Here is a 21,770-nt window from a genome sequence, read left to right as displayed (position 1 = left end):
AACGGCCTCGAGGGCCGGGCCTGCGCTGGGGGGCAGGGGATGGGGGGGCAGGCCTGATCCGTGGGTGAGCGTGGTGGTGGTGGTGGGTGGGGGGTGGTGATGGTGTGAGGGGAGGGGGGATGCGCGTGTCCCACCCGCACCCGCGTCCGGAGGGAGGAGAAACCGCACGAGGATGGGCAGGAGGCGGCTGCAGCCCAGGGAAGGAGAGCGTGACCCCTCCTCTGGGGACAGCTCCGGCCAGGCAGGGACCCCCCTCCCCCCCCAGCCCCCCACCCTTGGAGGATGCAGCAAACCCATTGTCTTGGCTCATCCAGCCCCGGGGAGGGGGTGTAGGTGTTGGTGGGCGCGTGGCGGGGTGGGGGGGCTCACACCTCCGTCTGGAAGTCTCCGTCGGCCGCATCCAGCCCGGCGCAGGGACCCTCCCAGTCTGCGCAGCGCAGCTCCAGCCGGTCCCGCTGGGCGCTGGGCAGGGCGCCCAGGGTCATCGCCTTGAACGTGCTCCATGGCTTCGGCGGCGCAACCGGCGGCTGCTGCTGCTGTTCCCCGGGGCTGACCCCATCCTGCGGGATGAGGGGAAGCTGAGGCAGGCACGGTGGTGAACAGCTCCATCCTGTCACCACCCAACCCTGGAGCAAGAGGCAGCTGCGCCCTCCTCCAGCATCCCTGAGGGCCAGGAGCCCCGCATGCCGCATCCCTGTGCCCCAGGAGCTGGGTGCAGATTCTCCTCCCACTCCTAACGCTATGGTATGGCTGGGGTCTCTCAGAAGACCCCCCCTGGGGTGTCCCTGAGGTGCTCGCTGGAGGAGCAGCACCTTTAACAGGGGAGGGAAAGTAATTTCGGGGCTCAGAAACATTGGGAATCCCACCCAGTTCTAAAGGGGCCTGGAGCCTCCCCAGCCCCACCCAGGCTGGCTCAGGGCTGGCTCAGTCCCCAGGGCTGGCTCAGGGGGGCTGGGTACTCACGTTGGCCGTGCTCTTCTCCCCGCCGCCCGAAGAGACGCTCCACCGCTTCTCTCGCTGTGGAACAAGCCCCAGCGCTCAGCCCCAGCACCTTCCAGGGATGCCCCAGCGCCCCAGGGATGCTCTTTTTCCATGCAGGGGGAGGTGGAGGGCTGTAGTGGTGGTGGGGGGGGCAGACCAGGGCAGGATGGGATCCCCAGGATCTCACCTTGGAGGAGCCGGCAGCCGGGCCCCGGTACCGGTCCAGCGTGTGGAATTTCTGGTTCAGCTCGTGGTAGAGCTCCGAGTGTCGCTTCCGCGTGTGCATCACCTTCTGTGGGCCAAGAGCAGAGCCCGTGGCATCCAGCACGGCCCCACACCCCTCAGCACACGCTCACTCCCCCCCTGCCATCCCCCTCCCCTCCCCCTCTGCTCATCCCCTGCCTTCCTGGGGTACCCCCGGCCCCGGGGCAGAGGGTGCAGGTGGGCAGCAGAGCCCCAGCACCGCTCTGGCTGGCGTTTTAATTATGAGTGATGCTCATTATCACCAGATATACAACTCCTGGGAATGAGGGACATGGTGGTCCCATCCCTGGGGGGGTTAAACCCAGGGTCTGCCTGGGAGGGGACAGCGCCTGACCCCACACAGTGCCACCAGTGCCACCAGTGCGTCTGGGCTTACCTCAAAGTCCAGGTCAGAGTATCGTAACCTCTTCCTCTGGCAGGGGACACGCAGAGCAGGGGGGAGGAGATGGAGAAGAAAAGGGAAAGGTCTTTGTGGGTCTGGGATGTGAGGGGAGCAGGGCAGGGGGGATGCACCCCAGCCCCAAACCACGCTGTTCGCAGGGGACGGAGCCCGGATGGAGACACGGGGCAACCAGCTGAGCTCCCGGGGCAAAAGCCACCCCCAGAGAGGGGGCAGCGGGCACGGGGGCAGCTCTGCCCATGCCCACGAGTCTCCCACCCCCCTGAACACAGCCAGGGCTCCCCGCTCACCTCCAGAGACCCCACTTTCATGGCAGAGCCCGGGACGGTGCGGGGCATGGTGCGGCTGCGCTCCGACAGCTCCGAGGCCAGGATCTGCCGCACGGTGGGATGCTGCTTGAACTGGAGCCCGTAGGGGCCCTTCACCGTCCCATAGGGCTGGTTCAAGTTCACGTTGACGTGGTCCACTGCGACGAAGCTGGGGTAAGCATCCCCCTCAGCCGCCGGGCGCCCTGTCCCAGCAGGCAGCCCCTCCTCGGGGCCGGGCCCCAGGGTGCCTTCGTCCCGTGGGAAGGGTTTGAGGCTGCCGGTCCGGCGGGGCAGCACCATGTAGTCGCTCTCCCGTGGGGGCTGGGGGGCCGGCAGCCAGCCGTACTCGAGGGGCCGCAGGCTGCTCTCCGTGCACAGGTAGACAGGACCCGGCGCTTCCAGGCTGAGCTGCTGTGCCGGGGGGTCTCCCAGCTCCCCCAGACCCGCCACCACGTTGGGCGTCATCTTCGGGACCTGGACCAGGATGCTGGTGGGAGGGATGTTCCCTGGGAGGCTGGAGAAGCCCAGGCCACCTTCCGACGTGGTGTTGAGCTTGGGGTCTTCATCCCCATCCAGGGAGATGCGGGATAAGGTGCCGGTGATGGTGGCGGGGTTGCAGGTGTTCACCTCCTTGAACAGCACTGCGGGCAGGGAGCGGGGTCAGAGCTGCTCCCAGGGGGTCCCACGGGGGGGGAGGGAGGTTGGATTGACCCCTGTTCCCCCAGCACACTGCCTGTCCCTCCCAGTGCCTCCCAGTGCCATCCCTGTCCCCAGTGCCTGGCTCTGGGGTGACCTCACCTGTCTGACACGCCAGGTCAACGTCCTTTTCAAAATCTGTCTATAAAAACACAGAGAGAGGGGAAAGAGAGAGAGAGAGGAGAGAAAGAGGAGGGAGGGGATGGGGAAATGAATGCATCTTGGCCGGCATGACCAGGCAAGGGGCGGGACCCTGCCCCAGCCGGGGTGAGCATCCCTGCCCTGCCAGCCCATGGGTGCCCCCAGCAGCTCCCTGCTGGCACTGCCACACTCACCAGGATCTGCACCTGCCCGTTCTTGCAGGAGTCGGGCGAGTTTTCATTCTCCTCACTCCTGCACACCCCCATCTGACACTTCACCACGTCCTGGACCTGGGGTGCGGGGAGGGGGGGTGGGACACACAGAGCCGGTCATGGCCCCATGGCCAGGGGTGCCCTGTCCTGTCCCCCCCCTCCTCCCCATCCCTGGCACCCCTCCGGGGTCACCCCACCTCTCTGCGCAGGAACCCGTGCACAGTGATGATGACGAAGCCCTGGACGGAGTTGAAGACGGCGAAGAGGACCTGGAAGAGGATGGAGCGCCGGTCGGTCATGGCGAGCACGGCCGACATCCAGGTCAGCGCCAGCAGGGGCAGGACCACGCAGGAGCTCCACAGCGATGCCCTGGGGCAGGGAGAGAGGGGCCGGGGTGAGCCCGCAGCGCCCGAGCTGCCCCACGATAGCCCCCCCCCATCAGCCCCCCAGCCCCATGAGCGTGGCCAGGGCTGAACGAGACCTGAGGGTGAGCATCCTGCTTGATGCCACGTGCCCCACCAGCCCCCCCAGTGTCCCCTCATCCTTGGTATCCCCAAGCTGGCACCGGCTGGGTGCTGGGGGCACCGTCTGCCTTAAGGCATGTGGGGGTGTCACGGGCTCCTTCTGCCCCCAGCAGCCCCAGCACAGCCCCATTGGCACCACCGAGCCAGCCCATGCACATCCCTGTCCCTGCATGGACAGTGCGGCTGGCAGGGGGGGTGCTGGGGGGGACACGGGGCCACCGCCACCCCCCGCAGCCCCAGGAAGAGCAGAAAGGGGGGTTCATTCGTTTTCAGCAGTGAGTTTTGGGGCTGCTTCTATTGCAACTAAACCCTGGGGAGCAGGGACTGGGGCTGAGCAGGGGGGAGGAGGTGGTCACAGCCCAACCCAGCTGGACACGTCCCCACCAGCACCTCGGGGGGGGCTCATGGGGTGGGAAGAGGGTCCTGGGGATGCCCCCCAGGCCAGGACTGCCCCATGGTGCAGGGAGCTTCCCGATCCACCCCAGGGAAGAGGAGCTGAGCCCCCCCCCCCTCCCTGCCCATCATCCCACCCCCCAACCCCAGAGATGAGGTGACCTGCGGGAAGCCATGCCATGCAGACGTGATGGCCGCGGTGGGGGCACGCGCACCCCGCGCCGGGGGCCGCCCCGAGCACACAGCCATCCCCCTACCCCAGGGGACCGCCGACCCAGAACCCACCACCCACTATACCCGGGCTGATACCCAGAGCTTCCCACCCACCCAACACCCCATCCCAGGGGGTCCAAGGCTGTGCTCGGGGCGGGGTGTGGGGGGCGAAGGGGGCGCGTGGCGGGCACTAACATGGCGCTGCTGGCGGTGGCGGAGGTCATGGCCGCGCTGGACACCACGCCGCACTTGGTGCATTTCAGCAGCAGGCTGCCGCAGGGTGGGGGCTTGGAGCTACGGGCCCACCACACACCCCACACCCCCCCCGACCCCGGGACCCCGCGGCCAGGACCGGGCCACGCGGGGATGCAGGCGGGGGGGTTGGGGGGGAGCAAGGCCATGGGAGAGCGGGATGGAGGGGAGGATGGGGGGAAAGGATGGGTCACAGATGGATGGATGGATGGACGGACGGATGGATGGACAGACACAGGCAGAAAGCAAATGGGAGAAGAAAAAGAGAGAGAGAAGAGAGAGCCGGGTTAGTCGAGGGCGGCAGCAGTTGTTAATGGCGAGCAGGGGCGGCCAAGCGGCAGCAGGATGGGGCAGGCAGGGCTCAGCCCCCCCCCCTCCCCTCCACCAGTGGCTGGGAGGGGGGTCCACAGCTCCCTCCCACCAGCTACTGCCCCTCCAGCAGCCTCCCAAAACCAAGCTGCAGCTGCCCTGGGCTTGGCCCCCGCTGCTCACTGATGCGATGAAGTCTGCCCCGTCCTCAGCCCGCTCCCAGAGGAGACCCCACGCCACGCCCCGCGGCGCGGCAGGGCAGGGTGCTCTGCGCCGGCCCCAGGGGCAGCCCGTGGGGCGCAGGGCACTTACCCAGCTCGCTGCTTTTTGGACTTATCTGAAATGCCGTCGCGGGACATGAGCTTGTTGAACACGATGATGCCAACCAGCATGTTCACCTTGGGCCAGAGCGGCGCCGGGGTTAGAGCCGGGCATGGAGCACCCCCTGAGCCGGGGCTGGCAGGAGCTGCCATGCTCTGGGGTGAGTTTTGGGGGAGGCCAAGGCTGGGGGAGGAGGGGGGGGACACCAGCTCACCAGCACGATGACGGCAGCGGGGCCCACGAAGGCGTAGAGCAATCCCCCCTCCAGCGAGAGCCAGCAGCTGCAGGGGACCGTGGTGTGTCAGCAGGGACATTCCTGTCCCCATCCCCTGCTCCTGGCACTTCTGCCAGCCCGGAGAAGCCCCCCTGGAGCAGCCCCCACGCCCAGCCCTATGTCCCCCCACCCCATCCCCACGTACTAGTTGGCCGTCCCGTAGCCTTTGGTCCGTGTGAAGCCGACAGAGACGGCGACCACGAGTGCTGGCAACCCTGGAGAGCAGAGAGGAGGCTGGAGTTGCAGGGGAGGGGGTCTCACTGTGCCCCCCCCAATGCTGCCACAGTGCCAGTCCCCACGGGCTGGGACAGGGGTGGGGCCTTTGTCAGCTCCCCACAGCCCGGCCAGTCAGGGTGTCACTTCAAAGGGACCAGACACCTGGGTCTGCTTTCCTCAGCTGTGCCTCAGTTTCCCCTTTGGATCACCCTGAGGGTACATTAGGGAGGGTACCTCCTCTCCCTGCCCCCATCCTGGGACCAGCCCCACCAGGCTCTTACCCCATCCCAAGCACAGGAAGCGCTTCCTGACCAGGCGTGTCCGGATCCGGCCGATCACCGCCAGGTAGGACTGCCAGGCCTCCGTCAGCACCCAGCAGAAGGAGGAGAGGAAGAAGAAGTGGAGGAAGGCTGCCGTCATGGTGCACACACCCTGCGGGGATGTCAGGGGGGATGGAGGGGAGGGGAGGCATCGTGGCACCACCACAGCCATGCCCCCGGCACGGCGGCGGTTAAACTCCCACGCCTGGGCAGGATTTAATCCCCAGATCGAGTTAATCCCAATCCAATCTGCTGCTGGGATGAGGCTGGGGAAGAGAGGGCTGGGACCCCACTGCAGCCCCTGCGCCTGGCTGGGCACCCCGCAAGCCCCGGGGCACGGCGCTGGCACCCACCTTGCTGAGCATCTGGGACTGTCCCACCAGGATGAGGATGTTGGAGGCCAGGATGGAGACGCAGAAGTTGAGCAGGATGATGGAGCGCTCCGACTTGATGAACCTGCAGGCAGGAGCAGCGTAAGGACGGGGTGCCAGCCCACCCCACAGCCCCATCCCATGTACCCCCACTCCATGGGCAGGCGCTGTGTGGGGCCAGGGGCAGTGCCAGGCAGTTTGGGTACCCCCCACCCGCCGGTGTTCATCTCTTCCCACCCTGTGGCACTTCAATTAAAGGGATGCTGAGCCTTTGCTCGTGCTGTGCCCCCCTCTGCTGCCCCCTCCCCAGAGGGTCCGGCACCTCAGCTGCCCCCCGTGTCCTCAGCTGCCCCCCGTGTCCCCGTGTCACCTCCAGAAGGCAGCGTAGATCACCAGCAGGGTCAGCAGGGCCATGCAGGAGACGGCGCAGCCGATCATCAGCGGCACCGACGGGGTCCCCGAGGAGTCCATGGCCTGGTGGGGGTCCCAGGGTTTGGTGGGGGGGGACAGACAGCTGAGCATGGTCCTCCCCCTTCCATGGAGGCTCCCTGCCAGCCCCCTGCCCTGCTCTGGGCCCCTTTACCACCCTCCCCCCAGGTTGGGGACCCCCTTGAGCTGGAGGGGGTCGGTGGTGGCGGTGGCGCGGCCAAGGCGCCTTCCTGGGGACCCATGGCCGTCTCCATGCCGACGGGGGATGCGGATGGAATAGCAATGGGGTGGGGGGATGCCTGGGGCCGGGGCTGCCCCCTCCCCTCCTTACACACAGCGATGCTCCATAGTGAGCCCTATTGACCACAGCAACATCCCCCTAACCCCCCCAAGCCCACCCTCAGGGTACCAGGGGTTGCAGAGACCCTTCCCTTGGGTGGTGGGAGACACCCCCAGCGCCCACCCCACCCTGTCGAGGTGCCTGCAGGCAAGGCAGCCTCTGCTCATCCCCATCCTCCCCTGGGACCCCCACCTTAACCAGGCCTTGCAGCCCGGGGATCTCCCCCCATCCATGGCCTGTGTCCCCAGAAGCCTCATCCCTGTCCCCATCCTGTCCCCTACCAGGTCTCTGGGCAGCTGGGCGAGGACGGCGAAGGTGGCGAGCTGGCGGCACTGGCATTTGGTGTGTGCGGGGAGGGTCTCCAGGGTTTGGCAGCTCTCCGTGTCCCAGTTTCCCAAGCCAGCATCCCTGATTAATGGGCCCAGGGCGAGAGAGGGAGAGCAATTGGACATGATCAAACACACAGGCAGCCCCTCACGCCTCTCCCAGTTAACCCTCGCTGGGCCCCGCCTGGGAGGAGGCAGATGGGGGACGAGGGGAGCCGGGGGAGAGAGGGGGCCAGGCCTGGGAAGAGGGGTGGTGGGGATGGAGGGGGGACAAGGCAGTCCCAGGGATGCCCAGTACCCTTGTGCCATGGCTCCCAAAGCCAGACCTGCCCGGGAGCAGGTGATGCTCCCTTCCTGCCATGGGACCCCCCCTCGGGAGGGAGTGGGGAGGGGGGTGCCCCGCTACGATGCTGGCTATTTATGGAAAGAGCAGCCACTGCTCTCAGCAAGGCAGGGAAACTGGGAACTGGGTCTGTGGGACAGCTGGGGATGCAGCTCCCCCAGGGGGGGGAGAGGCTGAGACCTGACACACTCATCTCACCCACGTGCCTTCCCTGTCAATACAGGAGCTGAATGGGAACCAGGGACCCCGAGGTCCAGAGTCACCCAGAGGCAACTGGGTGAGGGGTGCCCAGCCCCACCACCCCCTGCCTGGCTGTGCCCCCCACTCCCCCCATTGTGCCCTACCAGCACCAGGCTCCACACTCACAGATTACATCTGTCAGGCTGGGGACATCCATCCCCAGGGTCACCCCGCGCCCCATCCATCCTGTGGCAGCCCAGACCCCACCCCAGCCAGGGGGGCTCAGCTACGGGAAGGGACCAGCCCCCCTCTCCATCCCTCCCACCACCTCCCCAGGGCCTGACAGGGCACCGGAACAAGCCAGACTCGCTGCCCAGCACCCAAAAACCCCCTGTACCCCCCATGCCCCCCACTCACGTCCTCGAATAGTCCCAGGTGACGCACTGCGGGTGGGACGTGCCCTGCAGACAGAGGGACAGGTCAGTGATTGTCCCCCCCTGCCCCACTCCCAGCCCCAGGGAGGGGGTTTGGCTCATGGGGAGGGGGACCCACGCAGGACCGAGGGCGTTACAGTGGCACGGTGACACGGGGGGGCAGGATGGGGACACACCACTCACGTTGATGATGTGGGAGAGCTCCACCAGGACAAGGGGCTCCGCAGGCTTGGTTGGTGGGCGCACCGTCACCATCAGCACCTTGGAGGTGACAGCCAGGGGGGTCCTGCGGGGAGCAGCAGGACTGTCACACAGGGATGGGGGACACGGGGGGGTGTGTGTGGGGGGGGGGGGACACAGCAGGCAGCCTGACTCACCTGGGAGGGGGCAGGATCAGCCCCAGCGTGCGGTACAGCACGGCCCCGATGACGAAGTGGGACGACTCATCCGCCTCTGCAGGGAGAGGGGAAGGGAAGCGGCACCGTGACGCAGGGCCCGCCGCACGCGTGGGCTCCACGGGCACACACGCGTGTGAGAGCCTCAGGTCTGCCCCTGAGGGGACACGTCACGCCCCTCCCCAGCACCAGCACAGCCCGTGGGCACACGGGCTGGCCGGAGGCTGCTTCACACTCCCAGCCACACAACCCCACGTGTGCGCACGCCGGGATACAGGTGTGGTCATACAGGTGTGCCAAGGCACGCTGTGCCACACGTGTGGTGTGCAGGTATGCAGCGCCGGGCAGGTGCTCATATGTGTGCATGCTGACACATGTGTGTGTGCATGCCAACACACATGTGCATGCCAACACACGTGTGCATGCTCACACGTGTGCATCCTGACACGCACACGTGTGCATGCTCACACACACGTGTGCATGCTCACACACACGTGTGCATGCTCACATACACGTGCATGCTGACATGTGTGCATGCCGACACACACGTGTGCATGCCAACACACACGTGTGCATGCCGACACGTGTGCATGCCGACACACACACGTGCATGCCCCCACACACGTGTGCACGCCAACACACACACGTGCATGCCAACACACACACGTGCATGCCAACACACACACGTGCATGCTCTCACACACGTGTGCATGCCAACACACACGTGTGCATGCCAACACACACGTGTGCATGCCAACACACACGTGTGCACACACATGCAGAGCGTGCTGGGCTGGCTCCCGTGGCCCAGCCCTGCCTCACCGGCGGAGGCGAGGCTGAGCACCTCCCTGGGGATGAAGAGCTTGTCCTCGGAGCTGCGGGCCCAATCCTTCATGCCCCGGCGCCCCTTCATGGGGAAGTTGATGTCGCTGGAGACGGCCGAGACGGGCTCCCTCTGGATGCTGATCACTGGGCAGGGCAGAGTGGGAGTCACGGGCCGGCTCCCCGCGCCCACCGGAGCCCCGTGCCCACCCGGCCGCTCACCCAGGTTGTCGGTGACGATGAGGGAGCTCTGGAAGGCCTTCAGAGCATCTCCCACCAGGTGGATGAAGTCCTCCACCACCTTCATCAAGTGTACGGAGCCGGGAGAGACCTGTGGGCGAAGGACCAGCTCCGAAGCCGCCGGGATGCATCCCCCACCGTGGGGGACATCCCGGCTGCCCCCAACCACCCACCCCGTGCCCCTGTGCCACTCACCTGCTGGGCATCCTCCCACTTGTCCCGGTTCTCCGCATCCACCATGTAGCTCACCACCTGGAAGAAGCGCTGCGGGGACGGGGCTCAGCGGGGCTGGGGTCCAGGGACCGACCACCACCACCACCACCTCCCTGGGGGGGGGGGTTTGTCCCTCGCCGTTCCCCCGCTCGCTACCTGCACGTCCTCGTTGGACGGGGTGTAGGTGGCCCTCTTGAAGGTGTCGGTGACGTTGCGCAGGATCTCCACGGAGAAGAGCAGGTCCCCGCTGTAGTAGGTCTTGCGGGCCATGAGCTCCAGCAAGCTCCTCACCACCTGCGACATGCCCTCGCCCGCCAGCACCCGCTGCCCCTTGGCCAGGTGCTCCCGTAGCTTGTACCGGGGTGGGGAGGGGGACACAGGACACACGCCAGTGTCACTCGGCTGCCAACACCACCCCCAGAAGCGCTCTGTGCCCCACAGTCCCTCCCTAACCCCGGAGCACAGGCAGGGGGATGCTGCAGAGCTAATGGCACTAATTAGGGTGGCAGCAGGACACAGGGGGGGCCTCAGGGAGGGACATACACACACACACACCCCCCTTTCTATCCCAACAGCCACATCCTGAGGATGCAGGAGTGCAGCTCAGACCAGGGTCCCCCTCCAGCCCTACGATGGGGTCCCAGCCCTGCCCTGGGAGCCCTGGCTCAGTCTCCCCATGCAGTGACGCTGGGTGTCCTTGCCCCAGGGTGGGGATGGCAGGGGCTTGGGGACAGGGTAGACCCCCAGAGGTGGGGAAGGGAGGGTGTGGGGGCCGCGCCAGAGCGTGCACCTACTGAGAGATGCAAGTATCGGTACTCGTGGGAGATGCAGCGGGCGAAGCTGGGCACACCCCAGTAGGCGACGCCGTGGGGGCTCAGCAGGCACCGGCGGCTGGCAGACCCTGTGTGGGACAAGCTGGTTCAGTGCCGGCACAGGACCTGCCTTCCCGGGGTGCCAAGGATGGGTGGCACCGCCTGGCACCCCACAGCCATCCCCTGCCCCGCTCCAGGGGGTGTTGGGACGGGGGTTCTGGAGATGCTCGCCCCTCACCCGTGGCGTTGGGGGGGCATTTGTTGTAGATGATCTCTCCGGCAGCTGTTTTCTTCCAGGTCATCAGCATGACATACTCGTCCTTGCACATCTCGTGGTAGGCTGGTGGGGGTGAGAGGGAGAGTCGGGCACAGCCCAGACCCCGGGGTGATGGGCAGGGGAGGGTGGGGGATGCTCCATACCTGGGCACTTCTTCTCATTGCAGGTCTTCACCTCCTCGCCGGTGCCCTCGCAGGGGTAGCCCTGCACGCCGGTGCCCTCGCACATGCGGAAGCGGCGCTGCCAGCCCGTGTCGCAGGTCTTGGAGCAGAGGCTCCAGTGGTTCCAGGGACCCCACTTGCTGTCGGCTGTGGGGATGGGGACACTGTGGGACACCCAGCACGGAGGGAACGGGCTGATGGGGCCCCAGCAGCGGCTGCCACCCCACACCATGAATCCAAAGCCCCACGGGGTGTGAAATCCGTGGCTCAGTGATTTCAGTCTCTATCAGAACAGAGCAGCGTCCCTGTGCAGCCACCCGGCCGCTGCCCCACTGGCAGCCCACGGGCACCCTCAGAGCGGGGCAGAGCTGCTCCCTCCCTCTGGATGCCACAGCAGCCGCGGCGCAGCACCTGCCTCCCCCTGCACCTGATGCCGGGGGGGACAAGGACAAGAGAAGGACGGGGTCAAAGGACAGGGTGAGGATGGGGGTCCGTCCTTTGGCCAGACTACTGCTGGGTGTGACCCCCATCCCCAGAGCTGGCCCCAGCCCCACGATCTGCCCCCTGTGCCATGTGAGAGCTCGCACGTGCTTGCACACCCACAGCACGCCAGGACCTGCAGCCACCGGGCACCACCGGGTCCCCTCCAGCGTGACGCAGGTCGAGGGCACGGGACAAACACCCAGCTCCTCCAGCTGGGATGTGCCTGGAGGGAGCAACCGGCACAATGAGGGGCAGCTGCTTATCCCCCCACATCACCCTTCAGCTCCTGCTCCCCCCACATCCGCATCCGCAGCGGAGGGGGCTGCCGGCATCCCCCGTGTCACCGGTGGTGACACGGCAGCGGCTGCACGGCTGGGCCGTGTGCTGGTGTGCCGTGCCGTGCCGTGCCGTGCCGTGCCAGCAGCACGTGTGGCCTTCCTCCCCACCCCGCTCCCCCTCAGCGCGCGGGGCCTTACTGGGACAGGTGGGGTTGGAGCACTCCCGGGCGTCGGCGTGGGCCCCCCGGCACTCGGCCCAGCCGTGGGCTGAGACGCTGCACCTGCGCGTCCGCTGCTGCGTGCCGTTGGCGCAGGTGACGGAGCAGCGGCTCCAGGCGCCCCACTCCAGCCACTGCCCTTCCACTGCGGGGACAAGCGAGAGCGGCGTCAGCCCCCACGCCGGGGCCGGCGGCCCCTCGGGCGCACGGCCCCAGCTCCCCGACACCCGCGCCGGGCTCTCTCCGTGCAACGGGTCCAGCCTACGGTCCTGAGGGTTCCTCCTGCACCAACCTCAAGCTCCAGCACCAAATCCTGCCCGGCACAGGGGAACCGTCACCGGGACTGGCCTCTCCCCAGCACCTGAGCAGCTGCTGCCACCCACGGTCCTGCTGCACTGTGACACCCAGCCCGATGCGCGGTGACGCTCGTGGGACCCTCCACAAGCCCCTGGCAGACCCGGCATCGCTCTGTGCCAAACCCGCCAGCCCCCGCTGTACGGAGCAGTCACAGCTTCTGTGACCCCCCCCATCACCCCAGCAGCATCATAGTGGGATGGGCATGGGAAAAGTCACGTGCTATGGGGGGGATAACCCCTCCTTTGCAGTGCTCCCTCCTGCTGCCAGCCTGCTGCCAGCCTCACCACGCCACACGTGGTGACACCAGCCCTGATGTCACTGCTGGAAACTCCCTGGGTGCCACCACAGTCAGAGGAAGGGATGGAGACGGCGCAGACAGACCCCCTTTGGCCCCCTCCAGCCATCCCCCCCTGATGCCCCACGACATCCCCATGCCACCCCGGTACCATGGCTGCGCCTACCACAAGGCCAGTGAGCCAGAGCAGGAGAGGAGGGAGGGGACCAGCTCCCCCCATGGTTCCACTGCCCGTGGTGGGGGCTCAAGCCCCCTGGTGAGGCCGATGGAGCCAGTTCTCCATCCAGCTTCCCTCAGGGACAGGAGGGTGCCCTCCACGCCACGGCACCTGAGTGCCCCAGCGCTGCCCGAGATGCCCCCGGTCTCTCTCGGCTCATGGCCGGTGCCGTGTCCCGGCAGTGCCAGGGGGAAGGAGCAGGGGGGAGAGGGAGGTACTGACCGGGGCAGCTCGCAAAATTGCAGGGCTTGGCCTGCAGCTCGGGGCCCTCGCAGGCTTTCCCTCCGTGCTGCGGGGCCACGCACCGCCGCGTCCTGGTCCTGGCCCCTCGCCCGCAGGTCACCGAGCACAGGCTCCACGGGGACCACTCCTCCCACGCGCCGTGAACTGCAACACAGCACAGAGGGGTCCTGCCCATCGCAGCCCCCTCGCGCCCTGGGTGGAGTTGGGCACGGTCCCTGGCTCCCCTCCGCATCCCCCTGGCACTGCCTGCCCCACCGTCGCCCCAAGAGCTCAGCACTGCTCCCTGCCATGCTCCAGACCCTGCTCTGGGGTCCTGGTACGGGTGATGCGCATCCCACCGCACCCCCCTGCTCCAGCCTGGCTCCCCACAGCCCGTGTCAGCACGCTGGGCACAGCCACCCCTCCGAAACGTGTCACCTGTGGGTGCAGGGACCCACGAGGTCCTCATGCATCCCAAAGGATGCTCCACCAAGACCTGCTGCATCCCCTCGAGTGCCAGGACAAGGCTGTGCTCCCCAGCACAGAGAGGAGCAGGCATACACACGTGTTTTTGGGGTGCAGAGCCCCCAAAACACCCCAGGCTCAGATAAAGCAGCCTGGGCACCACTGCAGCACCCCAAGACCCCTCCGATCCCCAGCATCTCACCCAAGACGCACAGACACTGCCACAGACAAACAGACTACAGCACAGCCCCATGAGCCCCCCATCACCCTGCCTGCCCTGCCTCAAAACATAGGGCATCTTGGCCCCCTCCTGCCCCTCTTTGAGTGGGGAACCCCCCCACCACACTGGGCCAGGCTGCCATCCAGCCCCGAGACCCCCAGCACGAGCTGCAGCCCCTGATTTGCCTCCAGCACAAACCTTCCCCAGTCCTGGGGAAGCTCAGTGTTTGCTGGGAGGGTGGATGGAGAGGGGCTGCTGGCAATACCCCTGCCAAAACCCCTGGCAGCAGGAGTGGTGGGTGGGAGGGGATGGGGCACCCAGTCCAGATGCTGCCCCCTGCTTGCTGCTCCCCACCGTGGTTTCCCACCGGGGGGGACGGTGGGATGATGCGGGGGGAGGGGCGGGGGATGCCAATGGAGGCTCCAGGAATCCCTGGACATGGTGGGATGGGCAATGCCTGCTTCCAGGGCAGCACCACCACACAGAGCCACATCCTTGCACACCCCCAGCCCACCCCCACCTGTGAGAGACCCCCCAGCATCACATCCCCACTCTCCCCAGCCCCCACCTGCTCAGCCCTTTGGGGCCAACCCTGCACCCAGCTAGGGTGGGCACCCCCAGCCAGCAGCGAATCCCCCCCACACCCCCCCAATGCCCTCACCCCCCCCATACCTGGGCAGGTGGCCGTGTTGTTGCAGGTCCGTGTCTCCCGGAGCAGCCCGCTGCACAGCGTCCCGTAGGGCGAAGAGACGCAGGAGCGTGTCCGCACTTGGGACCCCTGCCCACAGGTCAGGGAGCACACGCTCCACTGGGACCACTCCTCTGCCGCCGGGTCCCCTGCGTGGGACACGGGGCCTGAGCACCGGGGGGCTGCGTGGGGGGGCGTGGGGAAGGTCCCAGGAGCCCAACATCCGGGAGGGGGATGAGAATGCAGCCGGGCAGCATGTGCGGCCCATCAGCACAGGGATAAGGATGATGTGCTGGGGGGGACAGGGATGAGGATGATGTGCTGGGGGGGACAGGGATGAGGATGATGTGCTGGGGGGGACAGGGATGAGGATGATGTGCTGGGGGGGACAGGGATGAGGATGATGTGCTGGGGGGACAGGGATGAGGATGATGTGCTGGGGGGGAGGGACAGGGATGAGGATGATGTGCTGGGGGGGACAGGGATAAGGATGATGTGCTGGGGGGGGACAGGGGTGAGGATGATGTGCTGGGGGGACAGGGGTGAGGATGATGTGCTGGGGGGGAGGGACAGGGATAAGGATGATGTGCTGGGGGGACACAGGGATGAGGATGATGTGCTGGGGGGACAGGGGTGAGGATGATGTGCTGGGGGGGAGGGACAGGGATGAGGATGAGGATTATGTGCCAGGAGGGACAGGGATGACAGGGAGGATGTAGGGAGGTGAAGGAGCCCACGCAGCCCCCCAGGAAGGGGTTGGGACACAGGGTCACACCCAGCACGAGGGACAGCATCCGTTGTGGCTCCCTCTCCCCGCCCAGGCACAGCACTGACATTTCCAACCACCCTCCTCTTATTAAGCTTGATGATGCCTCTGAAGCTATCGGACAGGCCAGGAGGAGAGGCCATCAGTTTCAATTAACAAGGAATACAAAGGGGACGATTAGTCCTGGAGACAGGTGGGATACAGGCTCCAGACCAGGGAACCAGCGACCAGACCATGTCACTGTGTGGGGGGTCACCCCACGCTCTGCCCAGCAGCTCCCAAGGGATGGGAGCACCCGAGTGTAGCTCGGAGCATCCCTGGGAGGACATCTGCATGCCAGGCACACGGAGCAGAGCTCCTCTCCCAGCGCCGGGGCTCATCCATCTCCCGCTCGCCTCCGAGCCCTCCGACCATAAATCAGGCAGGGCTGGGGAGGGGGGAGCCGTGTGCTCAAATTACCCAGATGGATTTGCCAAATAAACACATTTGAACGAAACAATTAATGGGGTTGGGTTTTTTTTTTTTTTCTCCCCACTTTACAACCCTCGGAGGAAGGTGTAAAGGAAAAATATATAAATGGAGCAAATTAAGTCAGTCCGTGGGCAGGAAGCAGAAGAGAGTCACTCTGTCTCCATCATCCCTGCCTGTGGCTGGGCACTGGAGCTCCGCGCCGCCAGCGCCGCGTGCCGGGGCCGTGCCGGTACCTGTCTGTGCCATGTAGATGCCCGGCTCGTCTGCTGAGCGTGGCCACTGGGTTTTCACCTTCTGGTTCTCCTCGATGGCATTGCCTGGAAGAGAGGGGAGTGCTGTGGTGAGAGAGGGATGGGGAGAGGCATGGGGGGAGGGATGGGGAGAAGGATGGGGGGAGGGATGGGGGGAGGGATGGGGAGAGGCATGGGGAGAGGCATGGGGAGAGGCATGGGGAGAGGCATGGGGAGAGGCATGGGCCACCATGGGTCAAGGGATCATGGATTACAGGCAGGATACAGGGACTCCTGGCCCCACACTGCACCAGACCCCCAAGGTTGTTGAGCGTGGCCAAGCACCCTCACAGACCCCAACAATGCACCACAGCTCCCCCAGACATGCCAACCCCCACCACAGGGGCTGCTGGCTTGGGAGTGCCGGGTCCCCAGTGCGGCTGGGGTGCCTTGTGCCCCTGCCATGCTGGGCAGGGGTGCTCTCCCACCCCTGCTGATCAGCTTGCTGCAGTGAGGTGGCACAAATTTATGGCTCAGCTCACCAAAAATAACAAGAGATCCATCAAGAGCACTTGGCGTGAAATTAACTGGCATGTGGAGGGCTCGGCGGGAAGCGCGGCTGCGGGCGCAGGGGGGGACGCCTTCCTCATCCCCCCCCTCACCCCAGGGCCACCCCCTGCCCTGCAGCAGGGTCTCTTGTCTCCATACCTGGGTGCGGGATGCCAGGAAGCTCCCATGCACCCACGCTGGGCACGGCATGGCAGCTCCAGGGATGCTGCTGCTGGCAGATGCCACGTGCCATGGCAAACAGCAGGGGCTTCATGGGTACCATCGATGCCACCCTGGGCACGGGACCCCCTCCCCAAAACCCCACAGGCACCCTGCTGCCATGCCAGCCAGCCTGAGCATGATGATGCTCCCAAGGGACAGAGGGGACACAGGGGCACTGGTGGGGTGGCCCCAGGTACACTGCAGCCTCCTCTCGACACACACAGGGGATGTCTGAGCCCCGGGCAGGGAGCTCTGCCGGTGCCAACACTTATTAGCACCACACACCAGACCCAGGTTTACTGACTCTCATCTTCCACCCAGCGTAACCCCTGCCCAGGCTCCAGTCACCACCGGTGCAGCCGGGTACCCTGCGCTCCTCTCCCTCTCTGGCACGGGGATGGGGGTGCAGGGGGGGTCCAGGCAGGGCGAGGGGGTGCCCTGTGGTGGGAGTGGGGGCTGTGGGTTGTCTGTCTGCCCACAGGCCAAGCCCCCCGCCCCCGTGAGCAGCGCGGCAGAGCTCTGCGCGTCAGGGTGTGCGCCCGGGAAAGCCATCAATCCCCAGGATATACGAGGGCGCTCTGCCCGCCCGTGTTCGACAGAGACACCACATTCCATTCCCTGCAGAGAGCACTAAATCCCCGCCCGTCACCGCGCCGCCGCTGCCGATGCCCCCAGCACCCTCCACCCCAGCACCCAGTCCCGCCCTGAGGCTCCTCCAGTGCCCCACAGCCACAGGGCTGCAAGGGCAAGGGGTGGGGTGGGGGGGATTTTGGGGAGCCCAGGGTGTCTCCCAGGGGTAGCCGAGTCCCCACAAGCCCGTGGCCATGGTCCTGTGCCAGCATTGCCTCCCTGGGAGCTGGTTAATGAAGGGTTTGTAGCAAGGGGAACGCAGCTCCGAGCAAGGGCTGGGTTGGAAGCCCCCAGCCCCAGAGCTGCAGGCTCAGGACGGGCTATATCCCCACTAAAGACCCCCCCTCCCACTGCCCCCGGTGTCACCCCACAATGTTCCATCCCCATCCCTAGGCCCATCCCTGCTTTTCCACCTGCCTGGGCTCAGCACTACGTCGCACTGGGGCAGCATCTCCCCCAGCTACACCCATGTGTGTCCCTCACAGCCCCCCCAGGAGCGCCGTACCACAGAGGGGACGTCACGGGTGCTGGGGACCCCCGAGGGCAGGGCCACGGCGGGGAGCGGGGAGCCCCGGGACGCGGCTGGTCGGGCGCCAGGCCCCGCGGCGCGGCTGCGGCGCTCGGCAGAGCAGAGCCGGTGAGATCAGCGCTGGGCGCCCGCCAAGGCTCCGCTCACAGGCGCCATTCAGCCCCCCGGCCCTGCCTGCCACCGCCACCCTGAAAGGCGGCCATTCTCCACCCTGTGGGGTGCTGGGGGGAGGCCAGGTGGGAGCCCAGGACCCCCCCCCCCCACCATCATCACTGCCATGAAGGGTGCTCTGTGATCCACCCCCACAGCCCCACGGGCCAGCCCAGGGATGTGGGCGAACACCCCCCTGGGGGGGTTGGAAATGCGGGGCAGGGGGCTGGCAGCGGCGTGGCACGGGGGGCGGCTGAGGGACTGCAGTACCCTTGTGACTCCAGCACCGCAGTGACACCGTCCCTCCCGCCGCCTCCGGGTTTTAATTGAATGTCAAATGCAATTTGGGGAAGGAGCTGGAGTTCACACTCACCCTTGCAGCAGGTCGGTGTGCCAGCGGCGAGCAGCTCGGTGCCGGAGTGTGCCAGGCCTGTGGGGACCCCCAGTCCCAGCACCCCATCCCTCTTTGAGTCCCACTCAGCCCCACTAACCCCCACCAAACCCACTGCAGGGAGGCACAGAAACACCCTGGAGCAGGAAGGGGATGGAGCATCCACAGCCTTGTGGTACCTGCTGCCCCAGGGTGGCAGCATCCCTGCCCTGGGTGTCGAGGGCAGAGAACCAGGCAGGCTGAGCTGGGGGATGACACCCAGCCCCAGCCCCAGGGATGCTGCTGGAGTTGCATTTGAAGGAGGAGCGGGGGGAAAGGAAAGGAAACTCCCCCCAAATAGAATCAGCTCAAGCAGCTCCTCTCGGGATGAGGCGATTTGTAACCCCGTAGCTGTAAGGGACCAGGGATTTAGCTGGGGATCTGCCCGTAATGACATTTAGTTCCTGGAATAAACGCTAAAGCCCAATGAAATTATATATATCCCCACAGCCCAGCACCAGCACCTAATCTGCTGGATAAAGCCCCTGCGCTGCTAAGTTGGGGATCGCTCCTCCCCGTTCATCACCCAGGGCTGGCACAACAAGAGGGGGGAGTGGGGGGAAACATCTGGCCAGATGTGCCCCAAACCCCCACCCTGCATCATCTCAAAGGGAGCGCTCCAGCGAGGAGGCTCCCTGCCACCAGCAGCCCGACCCCAGTGCCCCGGGCAGGGGAGAGCGTGGCTGCTTTATCTTCTCTTGAGGCTCCTGCAATTCCATAACAAGCAAATGGCTTCATTCCACCTGGTTAATAGCCCGGCCGTGCCGTGCCGTGACATCCTGCCTGGAATAACAAGCGCCGGGGCTGCAGCAGTCAAGGGTAATTTGCCACGGGAAAGGGTCATTTTACCTGTAAATTGTTTTCCACGTCTCCAGCGATGCAGAGTGACAGGGCTCCTGCTCCCAGCCTGGAGAGCGGCCACGCTGTGCTGGGAAGGTGGCAGGAGGCCCCAGGGCCGTGCTGACTGTGCCAGCGCAGCCACGGCAAACACCCGGGGCCAGCGCGGTGGGGAGAGATGCTACCAGGGCCTGGCCAGACCACGGCCAGGGCAGCACCAGCTGCGGCTCTGCTGAGCCCCAGCATCACTTGGACAAGGTGCTCCTGGGGCTGGGAGATTCCCTGTGTGGTTCACAGCACCTTTCTACCTTGGGGTGCGTGCATGGGCTGGATTCACTCACTGCACAGCTTCCCTCCGTGATGCTCAGCACCCTCCTGCCCCCAGAATACATATATGGGCTGGATTCACCCCTTGCACAGCTTCCCTCCGTGATGCTCAGCACCTTTCTGTTCCAGGGATTCACCCATTGCACAGCTTCCCTCTGTGATGGCCAGCACCCTCCTGCCCCAGAGATTCACCCATTGAACAGCTTCCCTGTGTGATGCTCAGCACCCTCCTGCCCCAGGATATGTGCACAAGCAGGATTCACCCATTGTATGGCTTCCCTGCATGATGCCCAGCACCCTCCTGCCCCCAGAATACATACATGGGCTGGATTCACCCCTTGCACAGTTTCCCTGCATGATGCCCAGCACCCTCCTGCCCTGGGGTACGTGCACAGGCAAGGTACATGCATGATGCCCAGCACCCAGCGTGTACCCTCCTGCCACAGGATATGTGCACAGGCTGGATTCACCCACTGCACAGCTTCTATGTGTGATGCTCAGCACCCTCCTGCCCCAGAGATTCACCCACTGCACAGCTTCCCTGTGTGATGCTCAGCACCCTCCTGCCCCAGAGATTCACCCACTGCACAGCTTCCCTGTGTGATGCCCAGCACCCTCCTGCCCTGGAGATTCACCCATTGCACAGCTTCCTGGTGTGATGCTCAGCACCCTCCTGCCCCAGAGATTCACCCACTGCACAGCTTCCCTGTATGATGCTCAGCACCCTCCTGCCCCAGAGATTCACCCACTGCACAGCTTCTCTGTGTGATGCTCAGCACCCTCCTGCCCAGAGATTCACCTATTACACATCTTCCCTGCGTGATGCTCAGCACCCTCCTGCCACAGGGAACACGCACAGGAAGGATTTCCCCTTTGCACAGCACCGTGCCCAGCACCCCAGGAATCACACACAGACCAGGGCCCCATCCCTGGGGCTCCCCCTCTCCCCCCCCCACCCCACTCACCGTGCGGGACCTCGGACAGGTTGAACTCATTGGCATTCTCAGAATGCAGGTCAGTGGGGCAGCAGTCGCTGGCGGCTGGCGGCGGGGCGGGCGTGCGGGCGCCGTGCCGCGCGGTGCCGTTGCGCCGGGGTGCCGGCGGCGGGCTCTCGGCCTGGCAGCTGCAGCCAGCGTGGGTGAAGCCGCAGCGGCGGGCGCCGGGAGCCTGCAGACACTCCTCCAGCCAGCGGCAGAGCACGCTGCAGGTGAACTGGCTGGAGTTGTTGTTGTTGATGAGCAGCACCTCCACGAAACGGAACTCCAGGGCTTGGGGGGCCAGGAGGCGGGGGGCCGCCTCGGGCTCGGCCGCCAAGCAGAGCTGCACGAAGTTCTTGTCGAAATGGAGGAAGGTGAAGGGCCCCGCGCCCTCACACAGCTCCAGCTCGGCTTCCTCCTCTTCCTCTTCCTCTTCCTCCTCCTCGGGGCGCTGCTGGGCGGGCGGGGGGCTGGCGGCCTCGCCGCGGGGGTCGCAGGTGTAGTTGGCCAGGTAGTGGTCGAGCGGCAGCACCATGGGCGAGAAGTGGGTGCAGACCTGCTCCTCCCGGTTGAAGCGGAGGTAGAGCGAGTACTTGGTGGGGTCTGGGTTTTCCAGGGTCCAGGAGCAGCCGGAGGAGATGGTAGGGAAGAGGTCCTTGAGGGAGAAGGAGCCGTAGAGGACGCCGGAGGCCAGAGCGGAGCAGGCGCTGGGAGCCGGGTCGAAGCCCCGCGTGAGCCACAGGAGAGACGATATCACAGCCAGTAAGAGGGGACCAGCAGCGGTCATCCTATGGCATTTGCCCTGCGGGAGAGACAGACGCACAGACAGACAGACAGGCAGATGCTTACCGGGAGGCACTTGGCTGTGGGTTCCCCACGGTGCCTGCGGGTGGCAGGGTTGGTATGGGCGGGTGGGGGGTTCATATGGGCAGCGAGCCCCAGGCAGCGTGGGAGCAGCATCCCAGCTGGTCCATGTCTCCAGTTGACACCTTGCAGGCAGGGGGTGCCACTGGAGACCCCTGGCCCATCCCCTGGGCTGGGG

At 65.9% G+C, this 21,770-nt stretch overlaps 1 protein-coding gene across 1 annotated transcript; it reads right to left on the bottom strand.

Moving 5' to 3' along the window:
- Positions 1–365: 365 nt before the first annotated feature.
- Positions 366–21,515, bottom strand: ADGRB2 (adhesion G protein-coupled receptor B2; the record flags this gene model as incomplete). Its single annotated transcript, XM_084274400.1, is given in 32 exon segments — positions 366–560; positions 964–1,017; positions 1,169–1,273; positions 1,622–1,657; positions 1,936–2,594; positions 2,752–2,791; positions 2,985–3,080; positions 3,200–3,371; positions 4,328–4,426; positions 5,006–5,091; positions 5,229–5,295; positions 5,434–5,503; positions 5,786–5,936; positions 6,178–6,280; positions 6,566–6,669; positions 7,246–7,372; positions 8,231–8,274; positions 8,431–8,533; positions 8,625–8,700; positions 9,465–9,611; positions 9,687–9,795; positions 9,900–9,968; positions 10,074–10,268; positions 10,712–10,818; positions 10,968–11,069; positions 11,150–11,314; positions 12,127–12,291; positions 13,238–13,402; positions 14,595–14,777; positions 16,035–16,078; positions 16,080–16,164; positions 20,717–21,515. Coding segments are annotated over 32 exon segments (4,722 nt in total).
- Positions 21,516–21,770: the final 255 nt, after the last annotated feature.

Source organism: Gallinula chloropus (genome assembly GCF_964237585.1).
Source record: "Gallinula chloropus genome assembly, chromosome: 22".
NCBI lineage: Eukaryota > Metazoa > Chordata > Aves > Gruiformes > Rallidae > Gallinula > Gallinula chloropus.
The sequence above is the reverse complement of the archived record's forward strand: the minus strand, read 5'-3'. Positions and strand labels throughout refer to the sequence as shown.